Source organism: Corylus avellana, chromosome ca2 (genome assembly GCF_901000735.1).
Source record: "Corylus avellana chromosome ca2, CavTom2PMs-1.0".
NCBI classification, from domain to species: Eukaryota; Viridiplantae; Streptophyta; class Magnoliopsida; order Fagales; family Betulaceae; genus Corylus; species Corylus avellana.
The window spans coordinates 1,134,176-1,156,075 of NC_081542.1; the positions used below are offsets into that span (position 1 = coordinate 1,134,176).

The 21,900-nt window shown below is 38.9% G+C and overlaps 5 protein-coding genes across 12 annotated transcripts; 4 read left to right on the top strand and 1 right to left on the bottom strand.

The window, feature by feature from the left end:
• The first annotated feature begins 514 nt into the window (after positions 1-514).
• LOC132173011 (GDSL esterase/lipase At5g33370-like) lies at positions 515-6,034 on the top strand. Its single transcript, XM_059584575.1, has 7 exons — positions 515-593; positions 1,120-1,347; positions 3,696-3,872; positions 4,053-4,198; positions 4,363-4,590; positions 5,182-5,431; positions 5,802-6,034. Exons 1-7 carry the CDS (start codon positions 515-517, stop codon positions 6,032-6,034), a joined length of 1,341 nt encoding a protein of 446 aa, XP_059440558.1.
• A 998-nt stretch (positions 6,035-7,032) lies between these two features.
• On the top strand, positions 7,033-16,067 carry LOC132172044 (putative F-box protein At1g65770). 5 transcript variants are annotated; one of them, XM_059583474.1, is made up of 2 exons: positions 7,033-8,258; positions 15,486-16,067. In XM_059583474.1, the coding sequence occupies exon 1, from the start codon at positions 7,072-7,074 to the stop codon at positions 8,254-8,256; it is 1,185 nt and encodes a 394-aa protein (XP_059439457.1). In that variant the 5' UTR covers positions 7,033-7,071; the 3' UTR covers positions 8,257-8,258; positions 15,486-16,067. The 5 variants fall into 5 exon arrangements, with proteins under 5 accessions (XP_059439457.1, XP_059439455.1, XP_059439454.1 ...); XM_059583472.1 differs by lacking the exon at positions 15,486-16,067 and adding an exon at positions 8,729-10,299; XM_059583471.1 differs by lacking the exon at positions 15,486-16,067 and adding an exon at positions 8,789-10,299.
• On the top strand, positions 10,742-15,993 carry LOC132173020 (uncharacterized). The gene is made up of 2 exons (XM_059584582.1): positions 10,742-11,954; positions 12,143-15,993. Exons 1-2 carry the CDS (start codon positions 10,742-10,744, stop codon positions 15,991-15,993), a joined length of 5,064 nt encoding a protein of 1,687 aa, XP_059440565.1.
• An 812-nt stretch (positions 16,068-16,879) lies between the features above and the next one.
• On the top strand, positions 16,880-18,299 carry LOC132170806 (F-box protein SKIP23-like). The gene has a single exon (XM_059581919.1). It carries the CDS (start codon positions 17,003-17,005, stop codon positions 18,158-18,160), a length of 1,158 nt encoding a protein of 385 aa, XP_059437902.1. The 5' UTR covers positions 16,880-17,002; the 3' UTR covers positions 18,161-18,299.
• Positions 17,340-21,130, bottom strand: LOC132170805 (F-box protein At2g17036-like). Of its 4 annotated transcripts, none has more exons than XM_059581916.1 (2): positions 19,830-21,130; positions 17,340-17,429 (listed from the first exon to the last, which is right to left on the bottom strand). In XM_059581916.1, the coding sequence occupies exon 1, from the start codon at positions 20,987-20,989 to the stop codon at positions 19,832-19,834; it is 1,158 nt and encodes a 385-aa protein (XP_059437899.1). In that variant the 5' UTR covers positions 20,990-21,130; the 3' UTR covers positions 17,340-17,429; positions 19,830-19,831. The 4 variants fall into 4 exon arrangements, with proteins under 4 accessions (XP_059437899.1, XP_059437901.1, XP_059437900.1 ...); XM_059581918.1 differs by lacking the exon at positions 17,340-17,429 and adding an exon at positions 18,615-18,632; XM_059581917.1 differs by lacking the exon at positions 17,340-17,429 and adding an exon at positions 18,697-18,976.
• Between the last annotated feature and the right edge of the window lie 770 nt (positions 21,131-21,900).

Consider the following 21,900-nt stretch of genomic DNA (forward strand, 5'->3'; position numbering starts at 1 on the left):
TATATGCTTATAGCCTCCAGAGAAAACAATTTTTGATTATTATTTGGTTTTCTCAATAAGAATACTCAGAGTTGAGTTTCTTCATCACTTTTCCCTTAAATTTATAGATAGCATCTATTGATTTGAGAAGGTTTCTTTGATTCTTGTGATAGTCTCACAATCTTAGAAATATTTATCCCTTCTACTTGCTGTTTTCTTGTTCATTACTATCCTTCGCTGCATCAGTTGGTATCAGAGCTCAGTCACTTTCCATGAATGGGGAGGAGCAACCGCTTTGCAGACATGAACGAGGTGTACGTGCGCACGGAGACAGCACGTAAGGAGCAACCGGCGATTCGTTTGAGGCACATGAGTGGTGGGCCGAACAATTGTCGTCGCCAACCAAGACCGCGATTCGCGGAGGCGGAAGGCAAATTTATCGCTGAACCTTGGCAACACACGGAGGATGGATTCAGGGCTATGAGTGATCAAATTGAAGACCTCACTACCCAATTATCCAACTTGTGTGGTCAACATGGGAACGAATCTAGAAGCCCGTTTGCGGAGCGCCGAACGCACGGACGTCAGCACCTTGCGCAAGCTCATGCCAATAGGCGGGTAAGTAGATTCCGAAATTCGACGAGGATCTAGAACCTGACGAATTTTTGGATTGGGTGTTGGCTGTTGAAGAGGTTTTTGAATTCAACGGGGTGCCCGATGAACAACAAGTCTCTTTGGTGGTACATACATTCCGGGGAAGAGTTGATGCGTGGTGGCAACAACTGAAGAAAACTAGGAAGCGAGAAGGCAAATTGAAGATCAATAGTTGGGAGAAACTATTGAAATATATGCGGGTCGCTTTCTTGCCCCATAGTTATACCATGGGTCAAAATTCACAAAATTGGAGACAAGGGTCTATGGCTGTGACGAAGAAAACAAAAAATTCCTACAAAAAAGAGGTATTTAGGGAGACATGGAGTGAAGCGAAGAGTCCACGACAGGGCAATTGGACCCTTACTTGCCAACCACAAATCCATAAACCGAATCCATATTCTGTGGAGGAGGAAAAAGAATCTGTGGATGAAGAGTTTGAGGAGTCCGAATTCATTGATGAAGAGTTCAGTCATGAAGATGTTGAAGATCCTTCGCAAGGATTCGTGAATTGGGATTCCCCACCAACCTATGATGACGATGTCGATGAGGAAGAACCGATTGAAGGACCTTTGGCATCCGACCTAGAGGACGAGTACGAAGGGGATGAATTTTCTCCCATGTTTGGCGGCCTCTACCCCGAAGATGATCAATTGGAAGAGGAAGAGCCCACGGGTGACATCGACAATTATGAAGAGGTTGATGAAGACTTTTCAGGTAAAGTGCTTAATTATAATGATGAAGATGATTATGTTGATTTTCTTGGTGTTGAAAGTATTTTAAATTCTCCTAACAACAATTGTGATGAGTTCTATGCGGATGAGGAGAATTATATGTTCACAAGGGAAACAACGGTTGACCCGTCCTTGAGTATCTTCATGGCACGTGAAAGGGAGAAGGAACGAGAGAAGAACGGCAAATTTGTAGTATTGCCAAGTGGTGTGTGGGGCTTTCATGACAACCATCAAGGAATTTCGATGATGAGAAGCGTCATGTTTATTTTGGGATGTTGCCTTGTTTTGATCTTGAGGAAGGGCGAGTGGAATGAGTTGACTGGACATCCGAAGGACTGTGGAAAGAACCGGCCGAATTCGAGGGCGAATTCTCTCCAACAAGGGGAGAATGATGCAGATCGTAGGTCCCCTGGAATTGCGATCGATCGCACATGTACTTGCGATCGATCGCAATTCCAGACACTTGCTCACCAAGCCTCTAGTTGTGCGATCGATCGCACTTGTACCTGCGATCGATCGCACACGGAGCTGCTTATGTTTTGTTTCCGCGTTTTAATTAGGTTTAACCGTCTTTATTTCCTTGTTTTAGTAGGATTAGGGTTTTGGGAGTCAATATTTCGTTATTTTATTAGGTTTAGGTTTTTGGGGATATTTATGTAATATTTTATTATGTCTAGGGTTTTAGGGCTATAAATATATGCTTATAGCCTCCAGAGAAAACAGTTTTTGATTATTATTTGGTTTTCTCAATAAGAATACTCAGAGTTGAGTTTCTTCATCACTTTTCCCTTAAATTTATAGATAGCATCTATTGATTTGAGAAGGTTTCTTTGATTCTTGTGATAGTCTCACAATCTTAGAAATATTTATCCCTTCTACTTGCTGTTTTCTTGTTCATTACTATCCTTCGCTGCATCACTTTTACTTAAAATAAATAAATAAATATAGAAAAAAAGATATGGTAGGGGTGGCCCCAATCCTCCACCCCTACAAGGGGTAGCCACCACCAGCAAAGGGGCGGCTCACATGACCACGACCACCCCCTCACGAGCCACTGGCCCACCCCTATATATTTGCCTTTTTAGATTTTTTTATAAAGTGAAAAAATTATTTTTTAACTTATGTGACAAAATTGTTTACGTTCCCTTTCTCACTTTTTGGAAAAAATGAGTGAAGTGAAAACTACCAAAAAATTCGAGAGCTAATAAGAGTTGGATTTAAAAATAAAATTGCACAATTATTAATTACTCGATCGTGGAGCAAATTTATATATTTTTTTTATAAATTATATTAATCACTCACTTTTGTCATGCTTTTTCTTAATACAAATCTGAACAGTACTCGCATACACTCGCAATATATAGGCTTAGTTTAGCATAAGTAAATAATGTAAATAATTAATGTAAAATTCATTTTACATTATTTCATATGGTATCTACGTACACATAATTTCCAAGACTTATGCATCGGTGGCATATTAATCAACTTTGCAAGAGAGATGCTCGTCCACACATGACACAACTCCTATACAATTAGTCAGACAAAAAGAACCAACAATTGATAAAACACAACATAGCTAGTGAGAGAGACTAATATATAGAAATGAAGAACAACATACTAATTGATGAATTATCGATCCACGTCATGATGAATTATTTATACAAGAAACTTGGGAGACATAATCTGTATGAATTAATCGTAATTTTTCTGTACATGGAAAACAATGTTGTAGAGGGAACATGAACGTTGGAGTTTTCCTTTTTTCTCATTTGGTTTTTGACCGTTGCTGATGATCTTTTCCCTGATCTTTTCCCTCATTGTTCATATTCCTATATATCCTCAACAACAATAAATATATATAGATCGACCATGCACGTTTTAAAATGTTCGAACATCTTCCACAAGCAAACAGACAAGTAAATCCCTTCCTCTTTCGAATAGGAGATTATGCAATGCGACAAATATTGATATTTCCAGGATAATTTCTTGACATATTCTTCAATATTCTATAGGGAGAGCGAAGCCTATTGGGGTCTTTAGAAGCCTGAAAACGACTCAAATCGTTCTTACCTAAGACATTAAAATTTATTACTATATATATGACCATATATATATTCTCTTTGTTTTAGTAGGCTACTTTGTAGCCGGATTGGACAATGACACCATTAACGTCACCTGCTTAATTGTCATTCTTGAGACTTTCTGTATAAATACTAGAAATCCTGAAGTTGTGTAGCATATCATACAAAGAAATTCTCTCATGGCAAACATATATATGTTGTCATGTTTCATTTTGTTGCTTTATTTTCCTTTCTTTGGCCATGCACGTAGCCAAGGCAGAAGCGCCGGCGATTTTCATATTCGGAGATTCAACTGCCGACGTTGGGACAAACAACTTTTTGCCCAACACCACTGCGCTGGCCAACTTCCCTTATAACGGGATCGATTATCCCTTCTCGAGGCCAACAGGGAGGTTCAGTAATGGCTTCAACACTGCTGACCAAATTGGTCATTAACAAAAACTTCTTTTTAATAGTCATCTGAGATTAATTAAATAATAATAATAATTAATTAGCATGCATGCATGCAAATCAAAAGGCGTACGTAGTTTACGTCCATTAATTCTACTCGATCGCATTTGAATTTAATTACTGAAAAGCTTATATATATGTTTTCTGAATTGATTAGCGAGGCTATTTGGTTATAAGAGGAGTCCGCCACCTTTTCTCCTTCTTGTCAGCCGTCAGTTCAGTTTTAAGCAGAACATGCTACGAGGTGTGAACTTCGCTTCTGCCGGGGCTGGAATTCTCGACGCTACAGGACTAATCAAATGGGTAAAGTATAGTTTTATCTTATTTTTGTTATTTCATATATTTCACAGCGCTCACAATTTTTATAGAATTTGGCTTGTTTAATCAAATGGGTTATATTAAAATTGATATGTATATTTGTCAAAAATTGGACACGTTCTAAACTTAGTTACGTGGAAATCTTGTAGAAAGAGGTGGTTTCAATGGGAAAGCAGGTCCAACAATTTGAAATGGTTCGTGGAAATATAAGTGAGATTATGGGTCCAACAGAGATTGCTGGTGTGCTTTCCAAGTCTTTGTTCTTCATTAGTGTTGGAAGTAACGACATCTTTGATTATCAAGATTTTAATAGCACTACTTTATCCAAGCAAGACTTCATGGACACTCTCGAATTCTCTTTCCACAACCATTTAAAGGTCTGTACGTATTTGATTCCTTGCCCTTTCCTTTTTTTCTTTTTAAGACTATAGCAACTTGATTATGGCGTATTTAAAAAGAAAAAGAAGAAGTGCATGTGGTTAGAAATATTACATTTTTATTATAAGTTTTTTTACAAATTGATGTGCATGATAGTTTATGTGGCAATGATACTTACCATATCAGTTACTAAACAATTTGATTATAGCTAATGTAGCAATGTCACATGGATTGTCACGTTAATTTGTAAGAAATTGTAGTAAAAATTAGAGTAATGTTATTTTTCACACCAATTTTGCATTGGCTGACATAACATTTCACATTCATTTATTGCATCTATATCACATCGGATAATGTGGTGTGTTTTAAGTGAATTTTTGTGTCAGTTACTTAAAACATGTTAGGTCAGCCAGTATTGCATATATAGATGTGATAAATGAATGTAAAGAATAACATTATTCTTTTTTGAAGTATCTAATATGAAAAATTACTTAAAACACGTTATGTTAATTAACTTACAATAAGAGTGAAGAGTAACATTACTTTTGGAAAAGCATATTGAAAATGTTTTTTGGCATTTACAATGGCAGAATCTATATGACCTAGGGGCTCGAAAATTTGGCATTGTGAGTGTTGCACCAGTTGGATGCTTGCCATCTCAACGTGCTAACAATACCAGTGGGCAATGCAAGGAGGAGTTGAATGAGTTAGCTCGGATGTCCCACACCAGAATGGGGGGTCTCTTGCAAGCCTTGAGCTTTCAATTGAAAGAAATGAAGCATTCACTCGGAAATGCCTATGAAATGACCATTAATATCATTGAAGACCCCTTGGCCTTCGGTAAGCTCATCAAATGTCTTCATACTCATTAGGGCATAAAATAAATAAATAAATAAAAGCCCCAAAATATTTACTGTGGACCCAATTCTACTTAATTATTGACATCGATCAAAGAGTTTTATCAACTAATCAGGATCGAAAAAGATCGGCAGCTTGGATTCAGTTTTAGTTAGAACTGGACCTCAAACACATGTTCCAACTCCTTGTGCCCAACCTTGAATATTCTCATCGGAGGTGGTCAGGTGGTGCCACCACCTCTTTTTGGTAGTTTGATCGCCCCTAACAACCCTTTTTTTTTTTTATATATATATTTTTATTGATGACATGATCTAGACCCTAAAAGAACTGATGTATTCCTCCGACGTCTCAGGCTTCAAGGACGTCAAAGGAGCTTGCTGTGGAACAGGAAATTTCAATGGAGAAGGACCCTGTGTTAAGTTTTTTGACCCGAACCTTTGCTCTAATTGTCGCGAGTACTTATTCTGGGACTTCTTTCATCCGACGGCATTTGCTTCAGAATTGGCAGCCCTAACCCTCTATGGTGGAGGACCAAGATTTGTGAAACCCATGAATTTTAGCCAGTTGGCAATGGTCCATGTTTGACCATGTCTTCTAGTTAAGCAACAACCTCATCATCTAACCCTTGAATTTGTGTCAATAATTTGAATCTGTAATCCGTAATGTTTGATGTTTATATTCAAGCATGAACAGAAATAAATATGGTTGGACCATCTTTTTCATGGATGTTTATTTTTCATCTGTATTTTATTATAAACACGTAAGCTGTTGGTGCAACCCATAATTCTAACTATATATATTTACTAATATTACGCAGTGGCTCACTGGGTTTTGTCAATTGATTTCTTGAAGAAAAATAGAAAATAGGTAAAATTCTGTGTTTTCATGTTATCTTGCGTATCCATTGTATATTGAATGGCATAAGACCATGTTAGAACAATTTTCTTCACAGAGAAAGATCGTGCTTCTGCGCATAATCATTCAATACAAAGGAACTAATTGAGCTCTGAGAGAGTGTATGAGAAGATGTCTTTGTATATACATCTCGTAGCGGCTTATTTATAGGCTTGAGGATTGAAGTACACTTGAACTAGTTCTCATTGTTTCAGTTGGTTTGAAAATACAGAGTTGAGATAGAACTCAACAGCTATCATGTAAAGATAAACCTGAATGTAGTCATCCATAATCTTGAATTCATGAGAGCTTGAACTGGAATTGAGCTTCTTCATTTCGATATTATCATAATATTCAGAATATTTCTTATCAATTAATAGCTCTTGCTTATTAATATCTTTACTAACAATTCTTATTTTACTAGGGTGATGCGGTCATGAGCCCTTAGAATTTTATTTTTTACAATGGCCAAATTGGCAATGACCGTGTACACTATAAGTAAGAGGTGTGTATAGTATAGCATATAGCAGTAATTAATCAAGTATAATTTTTAAATCAAATATCCTCTTACACATTTGCAGATTAATTGACATAGAAAGATAATATTAAATGATAATTCCAATTTCCTTTATATATGCAGTGGCACAGATAAAACAATAAAGTACTCTAATTTAAGGTTGGTGGTTCAGATAAGTTGTGTCGAGGGTTATTAGTCAACGAACACAGATATGGGTGAGAGAGTGGAGTGGTCGAATCTTCCGAGGGATCTGTTGGTAATGATCGGAAGAAGCCTCGACGCTCGCGTCGATGTTCTCCGATTTCGCGGCGTCTGTACCTCCTGGCGTTCCTCTATCCCTTCCTTTCACGCTCACTCTCCTCGCTTCCCTCTCAAATTCCCTGAACCTTTCAGCGCGCTCGAGTCAGCGTCAATGTTACGAGTCCCACAACCGCAACTTTATCTCTGCGAGAGCACTCTCTATCTTCTTCAACCGGAAAATCCTTTTCCAACTTCATCTTCTTCTTGTTGCAATAAGGGCTGGTTGATCAAGGTCCAAGAGTCAAATTCAGGCAAATTACATCTTTTAGATCCACTCCCCAGCCACAAATACAGGTTCTCCCCTGTTCCCCCAAATACTCTGAACTTATTGAACTTCCGGGTCGTGGAATTAAGAAAAGCGCATATGCTTGGATTTCACGTTCCCACTCCACGCAGATCAGAAACTGAAAGAAGTTCTGCCCTCAGTTACCGCTCTGTTCCTTGGGTGAACAAAGTTGTGATGATAACGAGTTCAGCTTGGACTGATGCTGACGAGTCTGCGGTTTTCGTGATATTTAGTGATGGGAAATTGGCTTTCGCGAAATTTGGGGATGAGAAGTGGACCCTTGTCGGTGATGCGAGTGTTGAATACGATGATATTATTGTTTACAAGGGTCAGTTCTATGTTGTTGATAGATTGGGAAATGTTTCATGGATCAGATGTTCATCTTTGGAGCTGGTACCGTTTTCGCCTCCGCTGTGTGGTTTGGGTAATCAGAAGCATCTGGTGGAGTCGTGTGGAGCTCTTTATGTTGTTGATCGATACCTTGACAGGGAACGGAGGACGATAGTGACGCAGCCATGTTTTCCCAAGACAGTTGATTTCAAAGTGTATAAGTTGGATGAAGAGGAGTGTGGATGGGTTTTGTTGAGAAGCTTGGGTGATCGAGCATTTGTTTTGAGCACTGATTGGTGTCTCTCCGTTTTGGCTCAAGAGTTTGTGGGATGTAAAGGGAATTGCATTTACTTCTTTGATCAACATGAAACTCATGTTTTTAGTTTAGAGGATAGCAGCTTTGCCGATTTCGAATTTTCCATGGATGATTCTCATCTATTCTGGGAAGCCCCAACTTTGCTTACCTCTGCTAATCCATGAATGTAAGTATGAAGGAAGCTATCCTTGAACTCTCTCTATTGGTGTGTTTACTTCTATTGTGATATGCTCTTATATTTTTCCAATAACACGTTGTTTTAGTGGTGATTGAACTTGGTATAAATCTACTCATGAGCTAGTATTTTGTAGAAATTCCAAGCCATCTCATCTACGATATGCCTGAAATGTGATAAACCAGAAAAACTAGCCCTCAAAACTTGTTGTAATTTGTGTTGCTCTGTTTTACCTTGATTTCCAAAAGCCCAAAATGCTTGTTTTGTCATTGAAATTTACATGAACCCTGGACTTGTTTAGTTGTATTCTAAAACGGCTAAAATGTGTTTCTAGTCATCACTCACCAATGTTTAGGAAATGTTGAGTCCCTTAGTTGAGGCAAGAAGTGACTGCCCTTTTATAAATAAATGTATGTTATGTTTTTCTGAATAGCTAAACCAGCTTGGTTGTTCTCTAACAGATATTTTCTTTGGTTGGGATCCCTCACAATTGGTTGTTTGATTGCATGCGATTTGTACAGCTCCACAGAAAAGGGGGTCTGCAAGGTCATTTGTTTCAAACAAGTGGGCCTTACACCTAGACTGTATGGGAGAGGTTGGCCCTCTAGTCCCTCTCTTTATGGAGCTATTTGAATTACACCATTGGAACAGCTAATTGTAAGGAGTCCTGTTTCTATTTTGCGGGTGTTGGCAATGGGTATAATTACACATATTTGGATCTTGTTATAGAATTAAAATGCTATGCTACACAGCATGTGTCTGTCTGTCTATTCAGAACTTCAAACCTAGAGGAAGCTGAAATGGTCGAAGCATGGATTTTGCAGACCATACTGCTGCCATCTGTCTAATTTGTTTGATGGCTATGTAAAGCTGAGCAGTTTCTGACATTAAGCTTTGCTTCAACCCCTCTTAGGATATATTTTCCTACACTGTAATGATTGGAAATAAAAATGAGTGTTATCAAGAATATAAGATTCTGGAATGAAATGATCATTCTATTCATTCGTTTGGCGACAACATGCGAATGATCAATTTTCCTAACTGTAAAATTGTGAATGTGTTAAGATGCTGAGGGAAAGGGGTTTTTGGCAAATAAGAATACCGCAATTATGCTCATGGTGTTGGTGGAAAATCTTAAAGCTTAGGGGCATAACTAGGAAATGTATACAATTCAAGTTGGGAGATGGAAGAAGCATCTATGATTGGTGGCATCTGAATGGGGTTTTATATGAGAACTTTGGATATCGTATTGTCAATGATGCTGGTGGGAGAATTGAGGATAAGGTGTCATCGGTATTAAAAGAAGGAAACTGGTGCTGGAAGGCAGCAAGAATTGAGGATAGGCTGTCAACAGAAGAAAACCTTATTAAATGGGGATTCACGGGCGATCTCTTTTTTGTTTTTTGCAGAAGTTATGTGGAGGGTAGGGGTATCTCTTTTTCCAATGTGGTTTCAGACAAAGGTTGTGGAGGGAGACATTAAGTAAATGTTTGACTAATGGTCCTATCCTCAATTGGGAAGGCATTATATCTTGAGGAGAAAAATAGTTGAAGGGTCGAACATTAAGAGCAACTCTATGCAGACTCAGCTTTGGAGCAGTGTTGTACAATGTGTGGAAACAAAGAACTGATGTTAAACATGGTAATCTATTAAAGACAGAGGAAAGAATTGTTAAGCAAACCACATGAGAGATCAGATCAAGAATTATGAGCAGATGCAAGTTTAGTTTGACAAGGGACAATGTGGAGTTATGTAACAGATGGAATCTGCTGGAGAATCTCCTTAAAGAATAATTCAGATGTTGATTTTGTTTTGCAGATGTAGTGTACTTCTTTAGATTTTGGCTGAATTTTGTTTCACTTGATATACTGGAGTCTGGAGATATGGCTTTTGATTGTAGAATAGAAGAGTACTGGTTGTTTCTCAGTAAGGATAGTTGTTTTTTTCGTGCTTCTTCATAAATGTGTTTCAATTACTACAATGTTGTGTAGGATAAAGGAGTCAATAACTAGGATAATATCCAATAGAGAAATGCTACAGTTCTTCTTAGTGTTTTCTTGATCCTAAGTGAATATTGTTTTCTGAAAAAATAGAAGAAAAAAATAACTTACCGCAGTCCCTCATTTAAAAAAAAAAATAAAACCCACGTAGAAGAACACCAGAAGGAACAGTAACATTCTTCAACCCAATACAATATTTAATAGATTTTATAGATTATAGGATGCTCGTGAATTCATCCTATTGCATAGAATTTACGGGTTAAAGAAATTGGAATAAAACAGGGCGCGTTTATTTCTTAATGTAGAGAGGAAAAACTATAAAATATTTGATTAAAATGGAAATTTTCTTCTTTCATGCTTGTTGGAAAAATTTTCTCATCCCAACCACTCTCAAAAATCACTATCAAAAATAATATCTTACAAGCCTGGAAATTTTTGAAGTCTCTAGTTTCTGAAGACAGAGAAGACAATATGATGGTTTTTACTTTTGAAAGCTTGGAAGATCTTCATAGAGTTTTGGATTACTCTCCATGGAATATCAAGGGATCTCCTCTCTTTCTCAAGCGATGGTCTGCAGAGGATGCTATAGCTGATTTGGATTTCACCAAAGCTGCTTATTGGGTGCAAGTGCATAATCTTCCGTTGGAGCTTATGACAGTTGATAATGCAGAAAATATTGGTGCAAGTCTGGGTGAGTTGTTGGAGTTAGATAATGTTGACAATTCCAAACCAGCTAGGAAAGGTTTCCTTCGGTTTCGGGTTCTTCTTAATCTTTTGAATCCTCTTAATCCGGGGTTCACTTATAATAGGCCTCCTAAGGCTCCTCTTTGGGTGCAATATATGTATGAGAGGCTTTCGGATTACTTCTACATCTGTGGAAGAATTGGGCATCTTTCATTTGCTTGTCCTGTGGAACCACGTCCTCCTGACCATGGTAGGTATGGAGATAAGTTGAAGGCTAGTTCTCCTAAAACTAGCAGGGTTGTTCAGATTTTCCAACCAAGGAACCAGGTTTCAGATGCTCTGGCCATTGTTCAAGCTTCAAACAGGTTGGTCACTGAGTCCACTCACCTATTCAACTCAACTCAGCCGTGTTCCTCCAGCTTTGCTTCTAGTTTTCTAGGTACCAAACCCACTACTTTGAGCCCCATTAATTCTGCATCTGCATTAATGGAAAAGGCCTCCTTTGTCAAAATTCAGCCTCAACACTCCACCTCTTCTTTATTGCGCACTAGCATTGAGAAACTGAATTCTCTTGACCTTCATTTTCCACACAACACGTGGCCTTCTTTTGTCTCTTCTACCTTGGGGTTAGGTCCTTCTAGTTCCTCTATGGACAGCTCAAACTCTAAGTTGGAATCTGAAGGTATTAGTTCTATCTCAACTTTTTTACCTCACACTTCTTCTCTCCATTCCACGTGTGTTGTTGTCCCCACTAATTCCACTTCTACGACTCTTCCAAATTCTTCTTCTGGCCTGTCCACTTTTCTTTATCAACCTTCTCCTAATCTGAAACCTCCTCGCCATACCAACAACTCTTCTAGCAAGAAAAGATTTCATCCTTATTCCAATTTCCTTCCTGTCAAAAAACCTAGACCTGACATTCAGTTTTCAAAGAAGAATGAAGAAGATGTTGCTGCTCATGTTGAGGATGGGCAGAGTGTTTCAGAAATTGCAGGGGTCGAAGGTTTTAACCTCCCCCCCCCAGCTCAATGAAAATTCTTGCATGGAATTGTAGGGGTTTGGCTCGGGGCCCTACAATTCGAGCTCTCCGTGCCTTGCTAAGAAATCATCGTCCTGATATTCTGTTTTTGTTTGAGACTAAAGTTTCGTCTTCACGTTTTCAACCTTGTCTGTTTGGTTTGGGTTTTTCAGCTTGGTTAGAGGTTCCTCCTTCAGGTTTTCAAGGTGGTCTCTACTTGGCTTGGAAGCATGGTGTGGATATTGAGCCTGTCCGTCTTGATAAGCATTGTATTTCTTGTTTGGTGTATTCAGAACCTGTTCGTTGTCCGTGGCTTTTTTCTGGTGTCTATGCTCCTCATACTAGCCAAAGACGTGATGTTTTTTGGTCTGTTTTGTCTAAGTTGGGTAACTCTTTTGGTGGAGCTTGGTTGTTATTAGGAGATTTCAACTCCATTTTGTCTTCTTCTGAGAAGAGTGGTGGCCGTGATTTTGGTTCTTCCTCTCATGGCAATTTTGTTGATTTTGTACATTCAAATGCTCTGGTGGATCTTGGTTTTGTGGGTAATAGATTTACTTGGAGTAATTGTAGGGTTGGTAGGGAAAATATTAGAGAGAGGCTTGACAGGGGCTTGGCTAATCAAAATTGGGTTCATTCTTTTCCTAATTCCTTGGTTAACCATTTTCCTGCAACTCAGTCAGATCATTGTCCCATTTTGATCTCCACGGATGGTTCCTATAGGAATCTTCCTAAGCCTTTCTGTTTTGAAGCTTTCTGGATAAGGGATCAGTCCAGTCATTCAGTTGTTGCGCAGGCCTGGTTGGCTGAGGTTGAGGGTTCTCCGGCTTTTTCTTTGAGCAGGAAATGGAAGAGTACGAAGAGTGCCTTGAAGTTCTGGAACCAGCATCATTTCGGCCATATTCAGTATAAGATTAAAGCACTGATGTCTGATATCAGTGTGATTCAATCTAGTTCCCATTCTCCTGGTAATGCGGCAAGGGAAACTATTTTGCAGAATGAGCTGCAGGAGCAACTGTTGAGGGAAGAAGTTCTTTGGAAGCAGAAGTCTAGAGAGTTGTGGCTTACCTGTACAGATCTCAACACTAAATTTTTTCATGCTTCTACTGTCTGTAGGCGCAGGTATAACTCTATCTCTTCCTTAAAGACTGCTGAAGGTACTATTTTGGGTGGTAGGGAAAATATTGGCAATTATCTGGTGCAGCATTTTAGTTCCTTGTTTACTTCTAATCATCCGGTTTTTGATGATAGATTTACTAGTTTGGTTGATAAGGTTGTGACTGAGGAGGAGAATGTTTCCCTTTGTTTAATTCCTGATGAGAATGAAATTTTCTTGGCTATTTCTGATTTGGGTTTGAATAAAGCCCCTGGTCCTGATGGTATGACTGGGTTGTTTTATAAGTCTTATTGGCCTATAGTGAAAGTGAGTGTTGTGGATTCGGTTCAATCTTTTTTCAGGGGTGGTTTTATTCTTAAGGAGTTTAACCACACTAATATAGCCCTTATTCCCAAGATTGACAATCCTTATTTGGTGCATCATTTTAGGCCCATTAGTCTTACTAATTTCAATTACAAGATTATTTCTAAAATTCTCTCAAACAGATTTAAACCTTTATTGAGCAAGATCATTTCTCCTTATCAGTCTGCTTTTCTTAAAGGGAGGTCTATTCATGATAATACCATTCTTGCTCATGAGGTTTTTCATTCTATGAAGCAAAAAAAGGGGAATGGTGGTCTAATGGTTTTAAAGTTAGATATGGAGAAAGCCTTTGATTCTATGGAATGGGAATTTTTGCTTAAAATCCTAGAGCTGTTGGGTTTTAATTCTACTTGGATTCAATGGATTAGGCAATGTATTACTACTTCATCATTCTCTATTCTTCTTCATGGTGCTCCTTTTGGAAAGTTCACTCCTTCTAGGGGTTTAAGGCAAGGAGATCCTCTTTCCCCTTTTTTGTTTATTTTGGGAGCTGAGATCTTGTCCAGATTAATTGAAAGAGAAGAAAGCTTGGGTCTTCTTCATGGCATCAAAATGGCTAGGAGGTGTCCTACTATTTCTCACCTTTTGTTTGCTGATGATGTCATTATTTTTTCCAAGGCTAATGAAAGTGAAGCTAGGGTGATTTTAAAGTGTCTTAATACTTATTCCTCTTGGTCAGGACAGCATATTAACATATCCAAATCTGCTATGTTCTTTAGTAGGAATTGTAGTTCTAATGCTAAAAATGCTGTCAAAGGGATTCTTCACTTGGCTTTGATCCCCTCTCGAGCTAAATATCTAGGTATTCCTCTTTTTATGCATAGGAGGAAGAAGGACTCTTTTATTGAACTTAAAGACAGAATTCTTGCTAAAATTTCTGGTTGGAAAGCTAGGTTGCTCTCTCAGGCTGCGAGAACCACTTTGGTGAAGTCTGTGGCCAATGCTATTCCTACTTATCTAATGTCTTTGTTTCTTCTACCTAAGTCCTTTTGTGCTTCTATCAATTCCAGCATTCGGAAGTTTTGGTGGGGTTATCCGCAGGAAAAGAAGCATTGTCTTTCCCTTTTGGCTTGGGATAATATTTGTAAACCTAAGTCTTTGGGTGGCTTAGGTATCCGGTCTATGGAAGCCATTAACAACTCTCTTCTTGCTAGGCTTGGCTGGAAGTTGACATCCAATCAACCTCTTATTTGGGTGGATTCTCTTAGAAGTAAGTATCTCAAGCATGGTGTTTCCTTTTTGAATGCTCCCTCTAATGCTCTTTCTTCTTGGCTTTGGAAAGGGCTTCTTCAGAATAGAAAGGTAGTGGAGCAGGGAGCCTGCATTTCTATTTCTAGTGGTCAGAATATTGATATTTGGAATAACCCATGGATCCCCTTGATGCCTAATTTTAAGCCTATTCCGAATGAGAATTTGGTGGGGCTTCCTTCCTATTCAGTTGAGGATCTTATTTGCCCTATTGGTCGTGGTTGGAACTCCTTATTGCTGCAGGATCTTTTTGATCCTATCACGGTTCAGCATATTCTTAGCATCCACTTGCCTCTTTCTCCTCAATTTGATAAGTGGTGTTGGGTTCCCTCTCCTTCAAGGATGTTTTCGGTGAAGTCAGCCCATGAACTCTCTATTTCTTTGGGGGGCAGGGTTTCTCCCTTATCAACTGATGCTTGGACTTCCCTTTGGGGATTAAAATTGCAGGCTAGGTTGAAGCATTTGTTATGGAAGGTTGCTTGGGATATTCTTCCTTCTAGGGCAAAGATTGGTAGGTTTGTTGCTAGTGCGGATCCGGCAGCTTGGCTTTGTCCATTCTGTAAAGGACCCCCGGAGACTCTTTCACATATTTTTTTGGAATGTGATTTGGTGAGATTTTTGTGGAGGTCCTCTCCTTGGCATATTTCCATTTCTGATTTTTCCTATATGTCTACTTCAGAATGGATTCTTGCTATACTCTCCCCTATGGCTATTTTTGGCATTACCAAGGTTGAAGTTAGGAAGTTTCAACTTTTTGCAGCACTTATTTTGGATATTGTTTGGAGATGTAGGAACCTTCTTATCCATGAAGGGGTGCAGCCTATCCCCAGCAAAGTCTTCTTTGAAGTCTCTAGCTCTTTTAATAAGCATCTTTCAGCTTGGTCAGAGATGGCTCTTCCCTCTTTGTGGATCCCTCCTGCTGCTGGTTGGATAAAAGGCAACTTTGATGTTGCTGTGAAGGGATCTTTTGCAGTTGCTGCTGCTGTGCTTAGTGATGAAAAGGGTGCTATTGTAGGTGCTGCCACGCAGAGGTTAAATTGTCCAGATGCCCTTCAAGGAGAGGCCCTTGCAGCCTTGCTGACCACTCGACTGGCAGCCTCTTTTGGTTGTAATTTTCTTTCTTTGGAAGGAGATGCTCTTCTAGTGGTGTTAGCTATTAATAACCCTTCCCTTTTCTCTTCTTGGATTTTTGCTAATTGTATTTCTGATATTAGTGTAGTTTTAGCTCCTTTTCAAAGTTGGAATGCTTTGAAGGTTTCACGTAGTGCCAACTTTAGGGCACATGCTCTAGCTAAATGAGCCGCTTCCCATCTTGTTTTTGGAAGCATTCCCACAGGATCGCCTATTCTCTCTTCCATCCGGATCAGAAATGGGAAAGATCTTCCCCTGTAGTCCTTTTCCTTCATTCAATTAGAAAAAAAAAAAAAAAAAGGAAATTAAATTTGAGGTCAATAATTAAACTGTAGACTAATTACCATTGTTCTAGTCTATATAATAACATTCTTATAAATTGACATAATAGTCTAAGTATAAGTGTGTGATATAAGATTATTATGTGGACTATCACACCCATTTGTAATGAATTATAGTAAAAGTGGTTGTATCTAAACATTTTTCATATATAAAATAACCATTTGCTCTAAAAGTTATGGCTCCTTTTTCCTTTCTGTTTTCTCATTCTAAAACAAAAATATTAACTAATAAATAATTCAAAACTAATATCACATATCAAAACATATTGAGCCTTCTGGCGTACGCTAACACCCTCAAGGACAGCATGGCCCACGGCTCATGGCCCCTCAAGGTAGTGTTGTACTGTTGTTAAAGCATTTTATGTATAAATGGATAACTAAACAAGCTTGGTCGTTATCTAACAGATATTTTCTTAGGTTAGGCCCCTCACAATTAGTTGTTCCATTGCGTGTAAGTCAGATAGCTCCAAAGATAGAGGGGGGCAAAATAATTATGTCACACGTTGATGTGTATTTTAAGGTCTTATAGCTCAATTGGTTGAGATCACGCCTAATTAAGCGGAGGTTACTAGTTCGAATCTTCTTCTCCCATCTTATGTGAACATGTAAAAAAAAAAAAAAAAAAAAAAATTTCAAGTGAAAAAAAGAAGAAGAAAAGAAGCAGCAAACAAAAACAGCAGTAATAAAACATTCAAAATTATATTAACTATCATATCACATGGACCACGGCCCATACGCCATAGATATCTTTCAAATATACACCGATACACGTATGGTTCTTGTCTTTTTCCGTTGTGTGCGAAGTCACTCTGCAAGTCAACCTCCACAACAAAGCTATGGATGAGGAAGTCGTCGTTAACTGGTCCGATCTTCCGGACGAAATCTTGCCGTACATCGGAAAAAGCCTCGACGCGGGCATCGATGTTCTCCGATTTCGCAGCGTCTGTACTTCATGGCGATCCTCGATCCCTTCCTCACGCGAGATATCTCCTTGTTTCCCTCTCCCTTTTCCTTACGCCGACAGAAGCGGAAACGCCGTCGACGCCTTTGTCTCTCAGAGTACCATCTACCGCCTTGAACCTTCCGACAAGAATCCAAACCCTTCAGCGTCTTCTTCTTCTTCGTCTTCTCCAAAAGGGTGGTTGATTAAGGTTGAAGAGTCAGAAACGGGTCAAATACGCCTATTGAACCCACTTTCAAGCCTCCACACCGGACTTCTCCCGGCCTCTTTTCCAAAGCTGATAAACCTGCTGGATTTTCGGGCTGTCGAGGTAAGCAAAGCATATAAATTTCAATATTCTGCTGGAACGCCTATTTATGGTGTGAGTAAAGTAGTGCTGTACCCCAACTCTGCTTGGACTAGTGTTAAAGATTGCATGATTTTCGCCATTTATGATGGCGGAAAATTGGGTTCCGCGAAATATGGAGATCAGAAATGGACCCTTGTAGATGATGAGAATTCTCATTACGATGACATTATTGTATACAAGGGCCAATTCTATGTCATCGATAGATTGGGAATTGTTTTCTGGATCGAATGTTCATCATTGAAGCTCATACAGTTTTTCCCTCCGCTATGCGGTTTGGGCACCCAGAAGCATTTGGTGGAGTCATGCGGGGAATTCTATGTTGTCGATAGATACTTTGACGGGGAACGGAGGTTATCACGACATCATAATCTCCGTAGATACCTCGTTTGTTCAAGAACAGTTGATTTCAAAGTTTATAAGCTGGATCAAGAGTGCGGTGATTGGGTTATGGTGCAGAGCTTGGGTGATCGGGTGTTCTTCCTGGGGAATGATTGTTCTTTTTCTGTTTCAGCTCGACGATTCGGTGGTGGGTGTAAAGGGAATTGCATTTACTTCAGTGATGAGAATGACATTGGGGTGTTCTACTTAAATGATCATATGATTGGGAAGATTATAAATTTCCCATACCATCCTCATATATTTTGGCCTCCCCCATCTTGGCTCACAGCCCAAACGTCTAAATGATGATTGTAGGCATCGTAGTTTCCTATTCTCATACAAAATCTAATTTGTTGTACTTTAAGGATTCAGATCTTTAGCAGTTTGTTGTCTCGATTGCTCTGAGAGTTCTCTCACATGAACTATCCGCCACAAAATTGCTGTATATCTCTATCCATCCTTGAATTCCTATAATTTTGGTTGTGCCTATTATCAATACAGTTCAATTTTATTTTGTGATGTCATGATCTGTCTCAAGTGTCACTTTGTTTAAAGACTCTGATATTAATAATGGGTTGTGGATTATTTGAAATCTTAGATTGCTTGGCCAACCCATTACAGATTAACAGTGTGTTTTGGAATTTTTCCTTCATTTTTTTTTTTTTTTTTTAAATCAATTTGATTATTCCTTGGTTCCGGCCACCCCAACACATTTTGAAGATCAACGGTTTGCCAATCAAGAAGAGGCCGACGGTATTCTTCAGCGGAGCCCCGAGCCCTGATGGATAATCTAAGCAATAAATATCCAAAAAAAAACAAGTGGGAAATTGCTACGAGAAATCCAATTTCTTAGTTAAACCCCCGCCGGAATGAAAGTTGAAGTTTAAAGTACACCCATGATAAAAGCAAAATACATTTTCAAATTTCATTCAAAGGGCATGGGACTCGGGAACCCATTTACAAAACTCCAAAAGCTTACAAAAAAAAAACCATAGATATAATGATCTAAGCATTTTCTTTGGTTACTGACTCAATGAATGCATCTCATTGGCGTTTGGTATCTTTCTTTGACCATGTTTTACAGACAGCCCCAGCAATTAATACATCTGTTGCCTCTCTAGCCTGCGAAGATGGTGGCCTAGGGCCATAAAAGAGCATTACAAGCAATCAATCTGAACCTGTTATTCCACTTGGTTTCCTTGGGAAAAAAACTTGACTAAAAACTTCATAAAAGCATTTAAAATAGATGATCAAGAGCTAAATGGCCTTGTTCAAGTCAAGACTTCTTATTTTGGAAGGAGACTCCCTCCCTCTGGTGTTCATCCAAGCTCTCTAGCGTCCAAAAATCACTTCCATCATCTAGGATAATCCAAACCATTCATCCCTCTTGCTCTTGGAAAGCAAAGAAAATTAACAAAAGTGCAGAACTTATGCACTCATCATGTGGCATATTGAGCTCCTACCATATTCTTTTCAGGCTCCATTCCCATTTACCCTCTTCTGTAGCGGGAAAGACCTCATGGCCTATTTGTTGACCTTTTATAAGTCGTGTATGTCAAGACTATCTGTTCTTAACAGTGTCAATGACGTTGGATACATCATCTTCATCTGCCTACTGCATCTTCACTGCAAAAGCAGATGCATCTCTACAGATGTTCCTTCCTCTTTTTCTCAAGATCCTCATTTTCTAGTACTAATTGCCTCCTATAATGACATATTGTAGACCACATATATACACAAACAAACACACATATATACACCCAATTAAATAACATGATAGATTTATGAAAGGTTCAACTTGTGATCGAGCTTTCATCTACCATCTATTTCACCACTATCACGAACTTTTTGCTAAGTAGTTGATGGACTGTTTTGTGATTAAACTCAAAATATAGTATAATAGTAAACATATAGAATTCAAGGATAGCATATGAGTGAAAAAACAAGGAAATATTATCCTGATCCACATACTTACATTCAGCAAGATGAAGAAGATGGATTGATAGGGCTAAGCCAAGTTGGGGGAGGACAGAATGGATGAGAATGATCCGTGAAAAATGTCAAACGGCCAATGCTGCGATCCTTCAAATTGAAAACACAACTTTGACTTCGGTGTTCATCGGTGAAGTAAATGCAATTCCCTTTATATCCAAAAATTTCTTGAGCAGAAACAGAGAAAGAAGAAACAGTTCCCAAGACAAACGCTCGATCACCCAAGCTTTTCACCGAATACCATTGGCCTAGCTGTGCATCCAGCTTATACACTTTGAAACAATAACGCAGTCGACCATCGTATTCGAATCTATCAACAAGATAAAGAGATCCACACGACTCCACCAAATGCTTCTGGCTACCCGAAGCCGAACAAGTTAGCGGATGCGAACACTGTACCAAATTCGACGGTGGATATTCGATCCGTGAAACTATTCCTGATCTATCAACAACATGGAGTTGGCCATTGTAAACAGAAATATCATTATAAAGAAAAGGAATCCAATCATCCACAGTGGTCCATTCCTCATCCCCAAATTTTGCGAAAGCCAATTTCCCGATGTGAAAGATGGCGAAAACCACACAACCGTCTGCACTTGTCCGTGCCGAATTTGGGATCATCAATGCTTTTTTCACGCCACAAGCAAATCGGTAACTGGGAACACATTTTCTTTCGTTGTTTGATGTGGGTCCGATGACAATTTCATCTCTAAGCGTATACGCTTTGCTTAATTCGGTGATCCGGAAGCTCGCCAAGTTCAACGTCTTCGCGTAATCAAGAGGAAAGTACCCGACATAGCGGTGGGAGAGCGGATCTAAAAGACGCAATTTGCCTGAATTTGAGTCTTCGACCTTGATCAACCAGCCCTTATTGCAAGAAGAAGAAGTAGAAGTTGGAAAAGGATTTAGCGGTTGAAGAAGATAGAGAGTGCTTTCGCAGAGATAAACTGGCGGCGCAATATAGGGTGGAGGGAATCTGAGAGGGAAGCGAGGAGAGCGAACGTGAAAGGGAGGGATAGAGGAACGCCAGGAGCTACAGACGCTGCGAGATCGGAGAACATCGAGACGGCTGTCGAGGCTTTCGCCGATCGTTTCCAGAAGTTCCTTTGGAAGACCCGACCACTCCACTACCCTCTCACCCATATCTTCCTTGCTTGACCGACTCCGAACAGCATTGAAGCCCCAACACTGCGTTTCTACTTTAATATCGCTGGATTTGGGCTCCAAGGCCTTTTGGGGCTGAATCTGCTGATACAGAGGTGTTGGGCCTGGGCCTCATCGAATAAAACCCTGTGGACCAGTGGTAGACTGGTAGTTAATTAATGTTTTAGAGAAAATTATTAAGTAGACGAGAAATACTATTTTGCATTTTTTCAGCATTCGTTTCTGATGTGACATGCTCATTCTATTTTTAGGTTCTTTACATTTATTTTGCTTTTTAATTAAGGAGTGAATTGAGCATACAAATAAGTAAATTTTTAATAGGGGTGAAAAGACGGTTAGTAAAATTTATTAACTGTCTCTCCTAACCGCTAGACGGTTAACCGGCAGTTAGTGGTTAGTAACTCTAATAATCACTAACCGCTTTTTAAAGAAAAAATTTTAAAATGACTTAAAAAAACAAAAACAAAAATGTTGTTTCTATGGTAATGTATATATATAACAGTTAACGATTAACGGTTAGTGGTTTTGAAAAAAACTAAAACCGTTTAGGTGATTAGCAATTTTTTCTAACCGCCTTTAAAAACAGTTAGCAGTTAGTGCGGTTAGCAGTTAGTGTGGTTAGCAGTTAGCGGGTAGTTATTAACCGTCTGTCTTTTCACCCCTAATTTTTAGGGTCTCAACATGATCTTATAAATCCTTACGGTATGTTTTTCCTATCAAAATAATTTCTCCATAAAAATTCGTGCCATTTTTACGACATAGCCTTTGAAAATTACAAGTTTACCCTTTAATAAAAACTATAAAATAAATAAATAAACTTAGTTTTTTTTTTTTTTTTTTGTCTATTCAATGTCGGGGAAAGGGAACAGAGAATTACAAGAAAATAAAAA

Coding starts and splice junctions, on each gene's coding strand:
- LOC132173011 (XM_059584575.1), top strand. CDS start 515: ATGGGAACGAATCTAGAAGCCCGTTTGCGGAGCGCCGAACGCACGGAC. Junction 4,591..5,181: donor CTTTCCACAACCATTTAAAG/GTCTGTACGTAT, acceptor TTACAATGGCAG/AATCTATATGACCTAGGGGC. Junction 5,432..5,801: donor TGAAGACCCCTTGGCCTTCG/GTAAGCTCATCA, acceptor CCGACGTCTCAG/GCTTCAAGGACGTCAAAGGA.
- LOC132172044 (XM_059583474.1), top strand. CDS start 7,072: ATGGGTGAGAGAGTGGAGTGGTCGAATCTTCCGAGGGATCTGTTGGTA.
- LOC132173020 (XM_059584582.1), top strand. CDS start 10,742: ATGGTTTTTACTTTTGAAAGCTTGGAAGATCTTCATAGAGTTTTGGAT. Junction 11,955..12,142: donor AGAAATTGCAGGGGTCGAAG/GTTTTAACCTCC, acceptor TGGGTTTTTCAG/CTTGGTTAGAGGTTCCTCCT.
- LOC132170806 (XM_059581919.1), top strand. CDS start 17,003: ATGGATGAGGAAGTCGTCGTTAACTGGTCCGATCTTCCGGACGAAATC.
- LOC132170805 (XM_059581916.1), bottom strand. CDS start 20,989: ATGGGTGAGAGGGTAGTGGAGTGGTCGGGTCTTCCAAAGGAACTTCTG.